The 20,125-nt window shown below is 40.8% G+C and overlaps 1 protein-coding gene across 1 annotated transcript in view; it reads left to right on the forward strand.

Moving 5' to 3' along the window:
• Positions 1 to 20,125, forward strand: part of MYO1D (myosin ID) — a 368,723-nt gene that overhangs the window by 132,789 nt on the left and 215,809 nt on the right. The window contains exons 12-14 of the mRNA XM_055401217.2: positions 236 to 306; positions 6,974 to 7,048; positions 12,801 to 12,933. Of these exons, the coding sequence (XP_055257192.1) occupies positions 236 to 306; positions 6,974 to 7,048; positions 12,801 to 12,933 (279 nt within the window). The remainder of the gene's footprint in view (positions 1 to 235; positions 307 to 6,973; positions 7,049 to 12,800; positions 12,934 to 20,125) is intronic.

Here is a 20,125-nt window from a genome sequence, read left to right on the forward strand (position 1 = left end):
TCCCAGTCACCAAGGTGGCCAGGAAATGCAGTCTGGCTCTGTGCACTTCGGGGGGAAAAGTTCTCAATCTTTACCACATTTGCCAAATTAAATAAACCCCCACACACTGGGACTTCATTCATAATGATATCATGATTTGTGACATGACTATCCTCTCCTATTAAGTTGGAATATATTTTTAGGAAAGTGAAAATGTCTGTTTTCAAGATCATCTCCTTCCTTCTTGATTTCTTAGCTCTGCGCCTCGGACAAAATCCTGGAGTTTGATCGAGATTTTCGAATTCGACATTATGCAGGGGACGTGGTGTGAGTATCTCACTCTGATGCCTGACGTGGTTTGCATGCTGCCCCACTGCAGAAGATACAGTCAAGGGAAATAGAAATTATTTTCCTATTTGTTTGCATTTTCCAGCCATTTCTGATACCAAAATATTTTGATTTCTTCACTTAAAACATTGGCATAGCTTCATTCATTCCTTGCTTTTCAAACATTTGTTAAAGACACATCATGTGTGTCCATACACAGTTTTTGGCATAGTTGACATTCAGTCAACATCAACTGATGGTTAAATAAACCGTGGAAGTATGTCAGGAATTGGGATAGAAAGATGAGTAATGTGGACTATGCCCTGAAGACGCTAACAGCTTAGTGGAGGATACAGGCAGATACATGATAAGTCATTTTAATGAAGAATGGAAAGGGTTAAACTGGAGAAACACAAGGCATTATGGGAACTGTTGTTTGTTGTTGTTTAGTTGCTAAGTCTTTGCCACCCCATGGACCGTAGCCCACCAGCCTCCTCTGTCCATGGGATTTCCCAGGCAAGAATACTGAAGTGGGTTGTCATTTCCTTCTCCAGGTGATCTTCCTGACCCAGGGATTGAACCCACATCTCCTGCATTGGCAGGTGGGTTCTTTACCACCGAGCCACCAGGGAAGCCTTGTGGGAACACTGAGGAGGAATAATTAACCCAGAGTGGGGAGTGTAGTCAAGCCTTGAAGGAAGTGATATTCCAGATGAGTCTAGAAAGTAAAAGAGGTTTGGTCGGAAGACAGAATTAGGAAGAGAAGGAGATGAGAGGGCACTCCAAGCAGAGAGACAGCAGGCGTACAGGCTCAGAAGTGAGAGTCATCACTCTACATGAAAAGCTACTGGTAGTTGAGCAAAATCCAGTTTCCCCATACGATTTTTCACATATTATTCAAAAAAGTAAAATTCTCACAAGCTACATTTTCTGGCTGCAGTATGAGAAAAGTAGAAATTGGTAAGAAAATAAAACTAAAAACATATAACTTCCTTAGTCTTTTAGTTTCCTAGGGTTTCTATAACAATGAACACAGATTGGTGGCTTAAAACAACAGAAATGTATTCTTTCATGGTTCTTCCTGAGCCAGGGATCAAACCCAGTCTCCTGCATCACAGGCAGATTCTTTACCATCTGAGCCATCAGGGATGCCCCATTCTGGAGGCCGCAAGTTCAAAATCTAGGTGCTGGCAGGGCCACACTCTGGATGCTTTAGAGGAAGATAGTTTCTTGCTTTCTTCAGCATCTGGTGGCTGCCTGCTTTCCTTAGCTTGTGGGTGTATCAATCACTCCAGTCTCAGCCTCCATCGTCACATTGCCACCTCCTCTTTGGGGTGTCTGTATTAAATCTCCATTTCTGTTTTAAAACTACACTTGTGAATGCATCTAAGGCCCACCTGAATAACACGAGATGAATTTCTTCTCCCAGGATCCTCAATGTAATCACATCTTTGAATATTTACCGTCTGATAGCTCAGACGGTAAAGAATCTATCTGTCTGCAACGCAAGAGACCTGGGTTCGATCCCTGGGTTGGGAAGATTCCCCTGGAGGAGGGCATAGCAGCCCACTCAGAATTCTTGCCTGGGAATCCCCATGGACAGAGGACCCTGGCGGGCTGCAGTCCATAGGATCACAGAGTCGGACATGACTGAGCGGCTAAGCACAGCACAGCACGTCTTTCAAGGGAGGCATTTTTCAGTCTGCTACACTTAGCATGCTTTGTCCACCCATACTGCTTATTATCTGGTTTTTGTTTAAAGTTCCCTCTTTTCCTTTCTCCTTATTTTTGATGCTGGGAATTCTATTCACATAACCCATTACAGGCAGAGATTAAACAACAAAAAATGGAAATGATCATCTCTATAAATGCCAAAGAGGCATTTGAAGAAACTTTAATAGCTGTTCCTGATTTAAATTAAAACTCTAGAATCATCCTCAATGATGAAAAATTGAAAGCATTTACCCTAAAGTCAGAAACAAGGGTGCCCACTCTCACCACTACTATTCAACATAGTTTTGGAAGTTTTGGCCACAGCAATGAGAGCAGAAAAAGAAATAAAAGGAATCCAGATTGGAAAAGAAGAAGTAAAACTCTCACTGTTTGCAGATGACATGATCTTCTACCGTAGAAAACCCTAAAGAGTCCACCAGAAAATTACTAGAGCTAATCAACGAATATAGTAAAGTTGCAGGATATAAAGTCAACACACAGAAATCCCTTGCGTTCCTATACACTAACAATGAGAAAACAGAAAGAGAAATTAAGGAAACAATTCCATTCACCATTGCAACAAAAAGAATAAAATACTTAGAAATATATCTACTTAAAGAAACAAAAGACCTATATATAGAAAACTATAAAACACTGGTGAAAGAAATCATAGAGGACACTAATAGATGGAGAAATATACCATGTTCATGGATTGGAAGAATTAATATAGTGAAAATGAGTATACTACCTAAAGCAATCTATAGATTCAATGCAATCCCTATCAAGCTACCAATGGTATTTTTCAGAGAACTAGAACAAATAATTTCACAATTTGTATGGAAATACAAAAAACCTCGAATAGCCAAAGCAATCTTGAGAAAGAAGAATGGAACTGGAGGAATCAACCTGCCTGACTTCAGTCTCTACTACAAAGCCACAGTCATCAAGACAGTATGAAAGACAGAAATATAGATCAATGGAACAAAATAGAAAGCCCAGAGACAAATCCATGCAGGTATGGACACCTTATCTTTGACAAAGGAGGCAAGAATATACAATGGAGAAAAGATAGTCTCTTTAACAAGTGGTGCTGGGAAAACTGGTCATCCACTTGTAAAAGAATGAAACTAGAACACTTTCTAACACCATACACAAAAATAAACTCAAAATGGATTAAAGATCTAAACGTAAGACCAGAAACTATAAAACTCCTAGAGAAAAACAGGCAAAACACTCTCTGACATAAACCACAGCAGGATCCTCTATGACCCACCTCCCAGAATATTGGAAATAAAAGCAAAAATAAATCAATGGGACCTAATTAAAATTAAAAGCTTCTGCACAGCAAAGGAAACTATAAGCAAGGTGAAAAGACAGCCTTCAGAGTGGGAGAAAATAATAGCAAATGAAGCAACTGACAAAGAATTAATCTCAAAAATATTCAAGCAATTCCTGCAGCTCAATTCCAGGAAATAAACAACCCAGTCAAAAAGTGGGCCAAAGAACTAAACAGACATTTCTCCAAAGAAGACATACAGATGGCTAACAAACACATGAAAAGATGCTCAGCATCCCTCATTATCAGAGAAATGTAAATCAAAACCACAATGAGGTACCATTTCATGCCAGTCAGAATGGCTGCTATCCAAAAGTCTATATACAATAGATGCTGGAGTGGGTGTGGAGAAAAGGGAACCCTCTTTCACTGTTGGTGGGAAAGCAAACTAGTACAGCCAGTATGGAGAACAGTGTGGAGATTCCTTAAAAAACTGGAAATAGAACTGCCATATGACCCAGCAATCCCACTGCTGAGCACACACACCAAGGAAACCAGAATTGAAAGAGACACGTGTACCCCCAGTGTTCATCGCAGCACTGCTTATAATAGCCAGGACATGGAAGCAACCTAGATATCCATGTGCAGATGAATGGATAAGAAAGCTGTGGTACATATGCACGATAGAGTATTACTCAGTCATTAAAAAGAATACACTTAAATCAGTTCTAATAAGGTGGATGAAACTGGAGCCTATTATACAGAGTGAAGTAAGCCAGAAAGAAAAACACCAACATAGTATACTAATGCATATGTGTATGGAATTTAGAAAGATGGTAACGATAACCCTGTATGTGACAGCAAAAGACACACAGATGTATAGAACAGTTTTTTGGACTCTGTGGGAGAGGGTGAGGGTGGGATGATATGGGAGAATGGCATTGAAACAGGTAAATTATCTATATGTGAAATGAATCGCCAGTCCAGGTTCAATGCATGATACAGGGTGCTCGGGGCTGGTGCACTGGGATGACTCAGTGGGACGGGATGGGGAGGGTAGTGGGAGGGGGTTCAGGATGGGGAACACATGTACACCCATGGCGGATTCATGTCAATGTATGGCAAAACCAATACAATATTGTAAAGTAAAAAATAAAACCTCTAGAATCATAAAATAATATGGCTCAAAATTATCACCCCCATCTGTCAAACTAGCCGTTTGCCCTGGGATGGCAGTTTTCCACTTTTTCTGGTGCTGATTCCAGAATCCTGAAGAGGGAAGATCAGTGATACACAGATACCCACCTCTGATCACTCAGGCCACACTCACCGGGTGCTCTTACAGCTCAGATCAACATAACTGCAGAGCTGGACAGAGGCCTTAGAGACCACACGGGGCAGCTTTTGTTTCACAGATGGCGACATTTATGCAGTGTGTGTGGCATTCTTTCCCAGCATCAGACAGCAAGTTTACCAAATAGCTGAGACAACAATACCTAGGTGTCCAGACTCCCAGTCCAGAGAGCTAGCCGGCCCCATAGAAGAATATTTGATGCCTCCGATTCCCCTTCTGTTCTCCTTAAGCCCTTTTCTAGATTTTTACTGGCTGTCTTCTGTGTGCCCAATACTTTATCAAGTATGGTCCCTGCCCATAAAGAGCTTTCCATGTAAGATTCATATGTACATGTGTGGGTTTGTGTGTGTAATAACACAGTATTAACACACATATATATATGTGTGTATATATATATATATGTGTGCTGTGCTTAGTCGCCTAGTCATGTCCGACTCTTTGCAACCTCATGGACTGTAGCCCACCAGGTTCCTCTGTCCATGGAAACTCTCCAGGCAAGAATACTTGAGTGGGTTGCCATGCCTTCCTCCAGGGGATCTTTCCAATCCAGGGTTCAAACCCAGGTTTCCCGTGTTGCAGGCAGATTCTTTTCCATCTGAGCCACCGGGAAAGCCCAAGAATACTGGAGTGGGTAGCCTATCCCTTCTCCATAGGATCTTCTGACCCAGGAATCAAACTGGGGTCTCTTGCATAGAAGGTGGATTCTTTACCAGCTGAGCAGGGAAGCCCCATGGAGATGTAGGTGTGTATACATACACACATTTGTGTATATATATATATATATATATATAGATACAACAAAAGATGGTTGAAAATAATTTCCATATGAGTAATAACGTGTGTTTTCAGAATAAGCAAATACCTTTAACTGTGTGTGATAAACCCAGATAGGCAGATGTTGATTGTTAGGTGCTAGGAATTATTTTTCTAGGAAAAGTGGGAAGGATGCTAGAAAGATTCAGAAACTAGCCCATTTGACTGGAGTGTATCCTTTGGGTGGCATTGAGAAGTAGAAACACCTAGAAAAGTAGACTGAGATCAAATCACAATGAGTCAAAGAGGTCAGAATAAGGACTTTGAATTGTATGGGCCTGATGATATATTAAGAGTCAGGTGACTCTAAGGGTTCAGTCAAAAGCGGCTTGAAGGTAGTAGGAAGAAGACCAAGTCTGGAGGAGGCAGGGAAGTGATTTTGGACCCGGTGGCCTAAACTGTGCCCATGGGCAGCACAGAACTTTCTTGCAGAATAAAACATGAGCGGCTGAAACAACGTAAGACTGGTGAGGCGTCAGAGTTAGAGATCGGAGAATGGTCTCCAGCAGGGTTCCCGACCTCTGGGGTCTAATGCCTGCTGATCTGAAGTGGAGCTGATGTAATAATAATATAGAGTGCACAATGAATGTAACTCAGTTGAATCATCCCGAAACCATCCCCTACCCCTGCCCCAGTCCATGGAAAAATTGTCTTCCACAAAACCAGTCCCTGGTGCCGAAAAGGTTGGGAACCACTAGTCTACAGTGATGTGATTGTCCAGGAAGAAAATACAGTCAGGCAAGATAGGAGAGCTATAGGGAGCAGCCACCTCTAGAGTTACTATTTCCCTAACCTCTTAGCCTGTCTCGATCACACAGAATCACCCTGTACTGTTACCCGCTCCCCACAATTTACTCCCTCTGGATCCATGCCAGTGACTGCAGCAGGGCAGCCCCTTGCCCACCAGCTGCAAGTTTAGCTTTGAGACCTTACTCACATCCCACCCTCCACACCATGAGTACTGACCTTTTCATTTAACTCCGCGCATGTGCCTGCTTCCACGCCTTCGTTTAATGTTGCCCTGTGTAATCTGCCTTCCTCTTTCTCTCCTGCTTATCCCAATCTTACCATCCTTTGCAGTTCTTCTTGGATCTTTTCTCCCACCCTGAACACAGTGAGCGAGCCTTAGGCAAGTCATCTCACCTCCCCACGGATGAGACTCTTAGATCCTGTACGTTGCTGTTTTGCTTTTATCTTAGGAATGTGGGATGGCACACACAGCTATCTTTTTAAAAGTGAGCATCTTGAGGTAAGCCACAAACCAATGGAGTCATGATCTTAGTTGTAATGATGGCACTGATGTTTGCCGTCCTTTTGAGGGACAGAAACATCACCCTGTCTACAGAGTAGGTAAATTTTATATTCTTTAGCTCAGAACTGGGTGGACAAGCTTTATACATGATTGATGGCATTATTTAACAGTAGAAAGGCTTGCAGACTTCTAGAAAAGCTTAGACATGGCTCTTGCTTGGTGAATAATGTGTTTTCCATGTTTCTTTTTTCTCAACTAGGTATTCTGTCGTTGGTTTTATTGACAAAAACAAAGACACTTTATTTCAGGATTTCAAGCGCCTCATGTATAACAGGTAGGATTAAAATTTTATTAATCGTCTTTATATTTAGCTTGCTGACACATATATTACATAATATGTATGCACATGATTATTTCTATGTGACAATTTTAAGAGTTTTCTGGCAAATTGTATGCTTCTGTTTGATCTTAGTGAGTGAAATCATCTGCTACTTTATGATGATAAAATCTGTAAACTTAGGGCAGGGACCCTGTTACTAACACAGTGTTCCTCGATTTCCCTTGGGTTTCCTCGGTTTCTCTCTTCACTGTTGCCATCCTTCTTGTCCTGGGCCAGTGTACTCAGCGGTCCCCAGGCCAGGTCAGTGGTGATGGGAGGGTGTCAGGTAAGCTCTGGACCAGCCGAAAGCTTTACACACTCTGAATCCCACTATAGTGTCTTTTTCTCCAGCCAAGGGACCACCCTAATAACACAGTGGCTCTCACGTCAGTGGTGGTCAGTGCAGAGCAGATAGAATCTTCTCAAAACCCAAGAAAACGTGAAAAAGTCACAGAGAAATAAAACCAAGCAAAGGATAGCAAGTTCATATCCGGTACAGATACTTTGGAAAGAAGGCTCATGAAGAAGAGAAGCTTCCTAGCCAACTGCTTCTTTTGGTTAAAGTGTCATCGCTCATGTATTAAGTCAGCTCAGCCCACTGGCCAGTAGGTCTTCAAAGATGTATGGAGCACCTCTGAACCACACATTCCCCTGTGCTCTAGGGGTTCAGCTGCTAAAAACCTTGGACAAAGTCCCTGCCCTCCTGAGGTCTTTTATTCTAGTGGAGATGACAGTTAATGATAAAAGACGGAACTTTCAGCTAGTGTCAAGTGCTATGAAGAAAAACAAGGTTAGGTGAGAGATTGAGGGTATAGACCACGAAGGGCCATGGAGGTGTTACAGGTAGTGTGGTAGGAAAAGGCTCCTTAAAAGAAGGGTCATTTGAACTGAGCCCAGAGTGAAGTGCGGGTGCAAACCATGAGTATGGGGGACAGCATTCAAACAGAGAGAAAGATGAGTTCACCAAGATGCTAAGGTGGAAACGAACCTGGCCATGTTGACAGCAGGAAGGTCAGTGTGGCTAAAACCAGTGAGGGGAGGGGAGATAAATCAGGAATGACTGCAGAGAGGTCCGCAGTCCCAGCTCATAGAGTCCATGAGCCAGGTACAATAGGAAGCCGTTGGAATGGATGATATGATGTCTGTTCTAAAGAAATCACTGAACCGCTGTGTAAAACCCAGATTGTGAAGGGCAGGAGTAAACATGGGGAGACCAGGTAGAAGGCTGGTTTAGTGATCCAGTCTAAGATGTGGATGGTGATGACAGAAATGGAAAATGGTCCAAGTGGGTGATATTTTGAAAGTAGAACCAACAAGATTTGCTGATGGATAGGATGTGTGATGGGAAAAAAGAACAGAAGTCAAAGACGATGGGGACAGGATGCTTGGTTGTGGGAAAGACAGAAGAGGTGCTCATTTTGGGGGGAGATAAAGAGTACCACTTCGAATATGTTTTGTGGGAGGTATGTCCTGGACATCCATCCAAATAGGCAATTGTATGCGTGCATCTGAAACTCTATAAGAGTAAAGGCGGGAATAGAGAAATAAACTCATGGTCGTCAGTCTGTTGATAGTACTAAAAGCCATTGTCCTGGTTGGGATTATCTAGGGTGAGCATAGACAAAAAATTAAAGAGAGAAGAGATTGAAGGATGAATCCCTGAGATACTCCACCATTTTGAGTCAAGCAGGGAAGGAGAAACTAGCCAAGGAAGCTGAGAGCATGCCTGTGAGTTAGGAAGGAAGCCAGGAATCCGGTGTCAGGGTGGCCAGGCCAGGTAAAAATGATAAACTGCCAGACACTATCAAGAGCAGAGTAATGTGAGGACAGGGTTCACCAGTGGATTTGCTAACACGAAGGTCAATGGAACCCTGACAACAGACTTCAGCAGTGTCATGAAGATGTCTGACGGAAGTGGGTCAAGAGAATACAGAAAATGAGGAGGAGACGGTGAGTTTCAACCGTTTTTTTCCAAAAGGTTTTGCTATAAAGTGGTTCATCAGTGTGGATGAAGCCTCCAGGAGCAGAGACAGAGCCATCAACACTAGAAAGGCACAGAGACATGGGGGTCTGAGAGGGAATCCATGTAAGAACTGATTTGGGGAGGAGAGACTTTCAGAAAGGAGCTTCAATGATTGGTTTATCAGGTACGATGCACTCACTTTGAGGGAGAAACCAAAGAGTCTGGCATCGCTCTGTATAAAAAAATGTCAAGAAGTCAAATTGGAAAAACGACCTCAGTCATCTAGGGGCAAAGTCAGGGCGTGTTGCCCAGGGGAGGCAGTCAGGCTGTGTACCAAGAGGCTGCACAGGGTGGCATTCATTGTGTGCATGCGTGCTAAGTCACTTTAGTCGTGTCCGACTCTTTGCGACCCTATGGGCTGCAGCCCACCAGCTCCTCTGTCCATGGGATTTTCCAGGCAAGAATACTGGAGTAGGTTTTTGTGCCCTTCTCCAAAGGATCTTCAGGACCCAGGGATTGAACTCATGTCTCTTATGTCTCCTGCATGGCAGGCAGGTTGTTTACCACTAGCGCCACCTGGGGAGCCCAGAGGTTCAGCTCACTGAGAGCAGCTCCACCTTCTAGTGGTGGATTCTGGTAACCCCAGCTCACAGGACTAATGCAGAGACAGAGCAGCAAGTGGACTTATTTCCAGGAGACAATCAGACAGTCGTAATGGTCTCGTGGTATGAAACAGTTGCATTGGTTTACCGGGCTCTTCCCTATTGGAAACCTGTCTGGGAAATTAAACAGAACTCTAGTTTATTAATTGACAGTGAAAAATATCATCCAAAGGATGCTTAGTTGCTTGGTAAGCCTGGAATCAGAACAAAGGAACTTAGATAAGTCTAGTAATTAAAGACATTTCACAGCAGGGGATGGTCTTGCCAAAGGTATAAAAACATAAAAAGCTGCAGCTTATTGTATATATTGCCATAGTAGGAAAGGTCTTGCTAGTGGGGTGGAAAGTCTTGAAATCATTTTGATTAAAACTACCCTCTTAGTGTTTAAATGGGCTGTCTTTGCCTCTGGATACTTTCTGATACTTCCATGGCTAAATGACCTCCGTAAATTTTAATCCTTTCTTTATATCTTTTTAAAGAGTAATCCTTGGATCTCTGGTTCTGGAGAGTATACATGCATGTATACTTGCACGTGTATGTGTGTAAAGGGAAGGAGACAGGAAGCAAGCAGATGGCATGCCAGGCGCTCAGGCCACTCTTTACCACTCTCTCATTAGCCACTGAGTTTCTGGATAAATAAGCTTCCCCTTTAAGGAAAAAACTCTTTTAAATATTTGAAAATTATGTTGACTTACCAGCCTCAAAGTTCCTTCTCTTTGAAAACAATTGAACTTGTCTATTTTGATTCATTACACATCAATTCTACTGTTTGATGATATAATAATAGGGACTTCCCTGGTGGCCCAGTGGCTAAGAATCCCTGCTCCCAATGCAGGAGGCCCGGTATGTTCCCTGGTCAGGGAACTAGATCACACATGCTGCAACTAAAGAGCTGGCACAGCCAAATAAAGAAATAATAAACATCTTATTTCCTTCATTTCCAACATTCACGCCACCCTTCATTCATTAGGTAGTGTCTAAACAAGGCCAAAAGTGAGCAGAGTGGAACTGGGGATAGAAACTGCATAGACCCAAACACAGTGACTTTCTGTCTTGACGTGCATCAGGATTTTCAAAGTGCACACACTCTACTTTCTGTAAATTCTCTTAATATTCCTTTGGTGTTAGAAAGGCATTCAGGCACCATGGGCATCAAAAACTGAGAACCATTGCCTCAAGTTCTCTCTCTGCTAAAGATTGGAATGGTAAAGTTAAGGAAAAGCAATATATATTTATGTGGTCATTTTTATTGACACGTTATCTTTGGAAAATTATGGAATAGGACTACAACATAGTAAAACTGGGTCCATGAACCACAGATCATGCATTATTTTATAGCCTCATTTGATGGCAGTTGGCACGGCTTGCTGGCAATGGTGAGGGTCAGGAATATTTCTCTGCCTTCATTCACAGACTAGTCTGTCTTCACCTCACTGTTTATCTTCTTTGCTCTTGTCCATTCTGGCAGTTTGCTACTATTATTTAGAACCTCTGTGTATAGAAATTTACTATATGTTTGGGGAACCAACTCAACTTTCTCAATTTTATACCAGGGAAAGAAAAGTGGGCAAAATGATGACGGCAGTAAACACAATTAGCAGAAAAGATCCATGTTAAGATTTTTTTCTATTCTCAACCTCCAATTAAGAAAGAAAAAAATCTGACGAGAGGAGTTTTCAGAAAAAAGGCAACATTTTGATTTCCAATTACTTTAAAATCAAAAGCACCAAGTGTTCTGTTAGTTTCAGGTATACAGCAAAGTGAATCAGTTATGTATATACATACATCTGCTCTTTTTTAGATTTTTTTTCCCCGACAGATCATTACAGAGCATTGAATAGAGTTTCCTATGCTGTACACAGTAGGTCCTTATTAGTTATCTGTCTTATAGACAGTAGTATGTGTATGTCAATCCCAACATAACATTGTAAGTCAACTCTACTCCAATGAAAAGTTATTTTAAAAATATCAAAAGCACCCCAAATGAAACAGGAAGAAAATCAGAGCCGAGACCGCCATCAGTTCAGTTCAGTTCAGTCACTCAGTCGTGTCCGACTCTTTGTGACTGCCATACATGTTTATAAAAGGATCTCCACAGAGCCAAATAAGAAATGTTATCGCTTTTAGCCTGAAAGCTGGCCTGAAGTTTAAGAATTGGATTGCAGCCATCTTAGTGTCACATCAATAAAATATTGGCGCTGCCAGCACTACCTATAAATGTGATCATAATTCAGCGGCAGTAAAGGGATCTACTAGAAGACGATGTAAAAGTGGTTATTTTCTGTTCCTATCTGTGTTTTGAGAGACCTGGCTTTTTGTGATGTATACTGTACACATATTTGTGTCAATTAAAAGATGCTTTCTTGAGATACAGACGTAAAGAACAGACTTACGGACCCATCAGGGGAAGGAGAAGGTGGAATGGATTGACAGAGTAGCGTTGACATATATACACTACCATGTTTATCAAATAGCTGGCTGGCGGGAAGCTACTGTGTGACACAGGGGGCTCAGCCTGGTGCCCTGTGATGACCAAGAGGGATGGGATGGGGCTGGGGTGGAGGGGAAGTGTAAGAGGGAGGGGATATCTACATACACCTAGCCGATTCACTTTGTTGTACAGCAGAAACTAACACATTATTGTAAAACAATTATACTCCAGTTTAAAAAAAAAATGCTTTCTCTTTCATGATTTCTGACATGACCTTGAAGATCCTTTTCCTGTTTGTGATTTGTTCTCATTCTTGTAAGAATCACCAAAACCATTTGATTTTAGGTATATGGTATAAGAGCTGTGTAAACCGTTAGAATATCCTACGTTATAACGCAATTATTTAAAGAAATCTAAAGAATTTTTCGAAGGTGGCGTGGTATAGACACATCTTCTCATTTTGTGGTGTGGTATCTGCCATTGTACTCTCAGCCTGATTTTCTAGGTGGAATCATTTTTTCAATCAGGCCTAGTGAGTTGCGTCTGCAGTGCAGTTGTGGCTCCCAGGATACAGTTCAGCAGGAATGCTTAGCAATTCTTAATCCATTTATTTGAATGTAGCGTTCAAGCCACTCTTTCTGTGCTTCTCAGTTCAAATCCTGTGCTGAAGAATATGTGGCCTGAAGGCAAACTGAGCATTACAGAGGTGACCAAGAGACCACTGACCGCTGCGACCTTATTTAAGAATTCTATGATTGCTTTGGTAGACAACCTTGCATCAAAGGTAATTACTTTAATTTTAAAATACCCATTTTATTTCATGGATTCCCTCTTGATATATGTTAATGAGAAAGGTATGTATGCTGCTGCTGCTGCTAAGTCACTTCAGTTGTGTCCAACTCTGTGCGACCCCATAGACAGCAGCCCACCAGGCTCCCCCATCCCTGGGATTCTCCAGGCAAGAACACTGGAATGGGTTGCCATTTCCTTCTCCAGTGCATGAAAGTGAAAAGTGAAAGTGAATTTGCTCAGTCCTTTCTGACTCTTCGCGACCCCATGGAATGCAGCCCACCAGGGCCCATGGGATTTTCCAGGCAAGGGTACTGGAGTGGGTTGCCATTGCCTTCTCTGAAAGGTATGTATAGTATTTGCTTTTTAGGTAATTATAGGAAATCAAATTGAAGAACATGTATTTTTAATGAATGTTACAATAATTCTTAATACTGTTTTGTTTTTTAACATGGCTTGGTGAAACAGTTGTGTCCCAGATGAAATGATCTTCTTAAATTTAGGCCTTTTATATTGTTATCATCAACGGGAAAGTCTTAATGTGATCTTAAAAAAAACAGTATACTGTTATACAGTATACTATACAGGTATAGGATGTGCCTGATAAAAGAAACTTTAGCTCTGTGCTGAAGATAAGGCCTGGCTTTAAAAAAAAATCTTGAGTTAAATTGTCATGTACCATCCTTATATTGTATCTGAATACAAATGACAGAGTTTTAAGAGGAAGTTTATTATTTAAGTGTTGTCCTTAGGCTGTTTTAAATAGTTGAAATAAAAAGATGTACTATGGGCAGTTATTTCTGCATTTTATTGTTCCTTTGAGGTCTCATACTGTTTGATAACTTTAGTCTGAGATTTTTTTTCCCCTTGAAGAACATATTTCTACTCTTAACTGCTGCTGTTGACAAGTTTGATAAATTAGGCAGCATTCTGGGGCTCATTATTTTTAGGTTCCTTCATTTCTATCTTTCTCTCCTGGTGTTTTTCCAGTGTATTTTCTTCATTTTTATCTTTTTTTTTTAAATCAACTTCCTCTCTAAAACTTTATATTATTTTTGGTTACTTCACTGTGGATAAATTAGGCAAATGCCATAAGAATACATCTCTTCAGAAGCTTTCTGTTCTTTTCCTCAGGATTCTTTGGCCTCAGGTGACAACAAATAAGAACGGTGTGCTGGCTTGTATAATCAAACCTCCAGAAAGGCAGAGAGGGTTAAGGATACCAGAGCTGTAGACTTGAAAACCCTTAAGCGCCCTCCTCTTGTCCCTCAGCTTTTCTCTGCAAGTCAGCTTCAACCTGCCTCATCCAGCAAGGAAAGTGAACCTAGAAGAAAGGCATGGGACACTAGAAAAAGAGTCGCACACAGAATTTTATAGAATGTACTTTATGAAACACATTCATTGTAAATGTATTGTTTGTGAAATATGTTCAAGTTAATTAACTAGAAAAGAATCATTTTTATTTTCCCTGTTTGGTGGTTAAGTGTTCATTTTTTAGCATTTGTTTATTTGTGACTGTGCTGGATCTTTATTGCAGCACGCAGATGCTCTTCGTAGCATGCGGGCTTTCTCTAGTTACAGCACAGAGGGGCTTCTCTTGTTATGGAGCCACAGGCTCTGGGGCACATGGGCTGCAGTAGTTGCAGTGCATGGGCTCAGCAGTTGCAGCTCATGGGCTCTAGAGTGCAGGCTCAGTAGTCGCAGTGCATAGGCTTTGTTGCCCTGTAGCGTGTGGGATCTGAGTTCCTCGACCGTGTATCAAACCCATGTCCCGTTCACTGGAAGCCAGACTCCTAAGCACTGGACCACCAGGGAAGTCCCGATGTTACATTTTTTAAATAAAAATCCTAGGACCATTTATCATTTCTGTATGGAGAATTGCATTCAGCTGCTAAACAAATGAACCCCCCACCCCCAAATTAGTGGATTAAACAGAGGAGACATTTATTTTTCTCTGTGTAAATGAAGTACAGAAGAAGGTATCCCAGCACTGGCATAGCAGCTCTAAGGTTGTTAAGAGACCCAGGTTCCTTCTGTCTTTCTGCTCTACTATCTTAATGCTTGGCATCCATCCTTCTGGTCCAAGATGGCAGCTGGAGCTTCTTCCTTTTTAAAGAGACTTCCTGGAAGCCTCATATAGTACTTTGGCCCCATCTCATTTGATGTACTTAGTTGCCAGGGAAGCTGGGAAGTGCCTTTCATTCTGGTTAGCATTGCTCCCAGCTAGAAGTCAGTATTCTGTTTCAAAGTAGGAAAAAAGTACTATATCTGAGGTAGGCAGCTAGCCTAGCAGTCTCTGCTACAGCTCCCCAATCTCTGTGTGTGTAGAGGTAGGGAATGAGAGAGGGAGCAGGGACAAGCAAAAGAATAGAGACAACCCATCAGTCCAGAAAGCCAGTAAGCCACAAAATTCATGTGACTCACCCTGTTGCAGGGTTCATGTTATTGCCGTGGTCTGGAACTGAACCTGCAGTAACACCAAGGTTTTGCCATGTTGTTCATAGGCGTTATTATATCTAATTAATACTCTACAGAAAGATTAAGAACAAAAAGGTAGATAAAAACATATCAAGCCCCTTCCCCCAAGAAAACTGGTGAAGGCAGTATTAATGTGAGAGAACATAAAATTTAAGGGGGAAATCTATTAAATACAGATAGACTAGTAATAATAAAAAGAAAATACTCAATAAAGCCATTTTGAACTAGGTACCTAACAATACAGCCATGATGGTACTTAAATTCTAAAAACAAGAAAAAGAAGACCCTGAAAAATGTAAAAGGCGAAAAAAGCAAAATTGAAGTTCACAATTCTAGAGGGAGATTTTAAACCAACTGTACCAAAAACTGATAGATCAAGCAAAAACCTTAGCAAGAGTGCAGAAGCTTTGAAAACCAAATTTAAATTTTATCTAATCAAAAGATCTCTGTACCCAGGGGATAGGAAATACATATTCCTTTCAAGTATACATAGAACATTTTTAAGAACTGACCATAAGCTAGATCACAAAGGAAGTCTCAACTGTTTTAACAAATATATATTTAACAGATGTATTCTCCATCCTCACAACAAGTAAACTAAAAACCAGCATTTAAAAAGTTTTGTGTTTTTTACTATGCTTGGGAACTTTAAAAAAGTGTTCTCCTAAATAACTCACAGGTTGAAGAAGAAATCTCAATGGAAACTACAAAATATGTGAAACTGCATGACAAAGAATTTATCAGAATCAGAATACTCCTCAAGTGGTCCACTTGTTATGCCTTTATTAAAAACAAACAAAAGGAAGATCAAAAGTAAATAAGATACAATTCAAGAAGTCAGTAAGGGGAATCCAAGGAAAATCTAAAGAAAGTGAGAAAATAATTTTTAAATAGCAAAAACTAAAATGATGAAAAAATTAATTCGACCTTTTAAAAATTGATTTTAAAAAGAGAATATTCAGAATGAAAAAAGATTACAACCTCTATATTACAGAGATTTGTTTTAAAGTGTCAGACTATTACAAACAACTGTATGCCAATGAATCTTAAAAATTAGTTTCCTAACAATAGAATGTGTATGTGTGCTCAGTTGTGTCCAACTCTTTGCAGCCCCATGTCCTGTAGCCTGCCAGGCTCCTCTGCCCATAGAATTTTCTTGGCAAGAATACTGGGATTTATGTCAGAGAGTGTTTTGCCTACGTTCTCCTCTAGGAGTTTTATAGTTTCTGGTCTTATATTTAGCTCTCTAATCCATTTTGAGTTTATTTTCGTGTATGGTGTTAGGAAGTGTTCTAGTTTCATTCTTTTACAAGTGGCTGACCAGTTTTCCCAGCACCACTTGTTAAAGAGACTGTCTTTTCTCCATTTTATATTCTCGCCTCCTTTGTCAAAGATAAGGTGTCCATAGGTGCATGGGTTTATCTCTGGGCTTTCTATTTTGTTCCACTGATCTATATTTCTGTCTTTATGCCAGTACCAAACTGTCTTGATGACTGTGGCTTTTTAGTAGAGCCTGAAGTCCGGCAGGTTGATTCCCCCAGTTCCATTTTTCTTCCTCAAGATTGCTTTGGCTATTTGAGGTTTTTTGTATTTCCATACAAATTGTGAGATTATTTGTTCTAGTTCTGTGAAAAATATCGTTGGTAGCTTGATAGGGATTGCATTGAATGTATAAATTACTTTGGGTAGTATACTCATTTTTACAATATTTATTCTTCCAATCCACGAACACAGTATATTTCTCCATCTGTTAGTGTTCTCTTTGATTACATAAATCACAGCAGGATCCTCCAAGACCCAGCTCCCAGAATATTGGAAATAAAAGCAAAAATAAACAAATGGGACCTAATTAAAATCAAAAGCTTCTGCACAGCAAAGGAAACTATAAGCAAGGTGAAAAGACAGCCTTCAGAATGGGAGAAAATAATAGCAAATGAAACAACTGATAAAGGATTAATCTCCAAAATATACAAGCAGCTCCTGCAGCTCAATTCCAGAAAAATAAATGACCCAATCAAAAAATGGGCCAAAGAACTAAACAGACATTTCTCCAAAGAAGACATACAGATGGCTAACAAACACATGAAAAGATGCTCAACATCCCTCATAGTCAGAGAAATGCAAATCAAAACCACAATGAGGTACCATTTCATGCCAGTCAGAATGGCTGCTATCCAAAAGTCTACATGCAATAAATGCTGGAGAGGGTGTGGAGAGAAGGGAACCCTCTTACACTGTTGGTGGGAATGCAAACTAGTTCAACCACTATGGAGAACAGTGTGGAGATTCCTCAAAAAAACTGGAAATAGAACTGCCATATGATCCAGCAATCGCACTCCTGGGCATGCACACCGAGGAAACCAGAATTGAAAGAGACACATGTACTCCACTGTTCATTGCAGCACTGTTTATTATAGCCAGGACATGGAAGCAACCTAGATGTCCATCTGCAGACGAATGGATAAGAAAGCTGTGGTACATATACACAATGGAGTATTACTCAGCCATTAAAAAGAATGCATTTGAATCAGTTCTAATGAGGTGGATGAAACTAGATATACAGAGTGAAGTAAGCCAGAAAGAAAAACACCAATACAATACACTAACGCATATGTATGGAATTTAGAAAGATGGAAATTATAACCCTGTATATGAGACAGCAAAAGAGACACAGATGTATAGATCAGTCTTTGGGACTCTGTGGGAGAGGGTGAGGGTGGGATGGTTTGGGAGAATGGCATTGAAACATGTATATTATCATATGTGAAACGAATCGCCAGTTCAGGGTTGATGCATGTTACAGGATGCTCGGGGCTGGTGTGCGGGGATGACCCAGAGGGAGGATAAGAGGAGGAGGGAGGTGGAAGGGGGGTTCGGGTAGGGGAACTCAGGTACACCCGGGGTGAATTCATGTCAATGTATGACAAAACCAACCAATATAATATTGTAAAATAATTAGCCTCCAATAAAAATAAAAATTAAAAAAAATAAAATTACAACAACAACAACAACAAAAAGAATACTGGGGTGGGGTGCCATGTCCAACTCCAAGGGATCTTCCCAACTCAGGGATTGAACCCAAATCTCTTGTGTCTCCTGCATCGGCAGGAAGATTCTTTACTAGCACCACCTGGGAAGCACCAGTTCTCTAGAATAATGTTATCAAAATTAACTCAAGAAGAAATAGAAAACCTGAATAAATCAGTAACCTTAGAGATTCTGAATCACTAATCAGAAGTCTGCCTTCTTCCAACTCTGCCAAGAACTTCAGGCCCAGATGGTTTTATAGATAAGTTTTATAAATCCTTCAAGGAGCCAGTAATTCCTATCATACATACGTGGTTTTGGAGGATGGGAAGAAGAGAGGCCACTGCTTGACTTATTTTACAAGACTACTGTTACCTTAGTAATAGGTAATAGTAACATGGTTCATGGTTCATGTAACAAGGTTAACATGAAAAAAATGAAATCAGAGGTGAATTTCACGTGGGAATATAAACATGAAGATTTTTTAAATACATGTGAGTAATGCATTTGATGGCAATAGGGTGAATAAAGTGGACTTTAAAACCAACTGAAAACAACCAGAAAGTTAGGTAAATTATAAAAAATCAACTTCCTGAATACAGTCATGAACCAACAAGAAAGCAAAAAATATGTAGGCCAGGTGCAGAGTGAAGGCAGAAATTAACTGGGTGAAGGGAGAAGTGAGGAGAGTGCCATGCTGCTTTCACCCTGTGGGCAGGTGTTGAAGTGGGCACCCTTCAGTATGGGTGTCCAAGACTGGGTCCTTGAAGGGAAGCCCAGGGCCTGCTCAGAGTAGGGGATTGCAAACCTCGTGCACACTCACACGTGTGTATTCACCAGCTGCACAATGCTAGGTCTCTAGAGGGTTGCCTCTTCTAAGGGCTAGCTCCAGAAATAATCCCTCACTGTCTGAAAGGAAAACTGCCTGCCTGCTTTGGTCCTTGGCACTGAGCCAAGTGGGGTGAGTGAACCTTCCTTGAGAATTAATAATCACAAGCCAGCTTTTATGAGATTTGCAGTCCAAACTCATACCTAGGTGGCCTGAAAAGGCTGAAGCCAGCAATTTATAAAGTGGTCCATCCAGGTCTGGCATTGCCCCTGGGCATCTGATGAAAGCAAAGAGAGGAAACCACCTTCATACCAGACCTTAAAGAAATAGAATTTCCACAGATGGTGTTCTAAGGTAAATAAGCAGTTCATAGTAAAAGATCACCACACATGTAAAGAAGCAAGACAGGACACAAGGGTGGTGAGACTAAACAACAGACTCATGAAAATGTCTTATACAGAATTATCAGAAAGACTACCAGAATGTTTTATGTGTTTCAAGAAACAAAAGTCCTAAAAATATGAGAACTTGTAATTGAAAGCAAGTGACTAGGCAATTGATAGAGATAAAAACTAAATAATTAAAATGTAAAACTCAGTGGATAGATTTAACATTGGTTAACACAAAGCTGAAGAGAGAATAGGGAAATGAAAGACAGAATCAAAGAAATTATCCAGAATTTCACTTAGTCCAAGAAGTGAAACTTATAAAAGACATCTTAAGAGACATGGAAGATAAAATGAAAAGGTCTAATCTGCATCTAATCATGGAGAGCAGAGAATGGGCAGAGTGATACTTGAAGAAAAAGAAAAAGAATTTCCAGAATGATGAAAGAGACAGTCAGGAAGTCCAG

This window comes from Moschus berezovskii, chromosome 20 (genome assembly GCF_049115385.1).
Source record: "Moschus berezovskii isolate FMDL1 chromosome 20, NW_MosBer_1.0, whole genome shotgun sequence".
NCBI classification, from domain to species: domain Eukaryota; kingdom Metazoa; phylum Chordata; class Mammalia; order Artiodactyla; family Moschidae; genus Moschus; species Moschus berezovskii.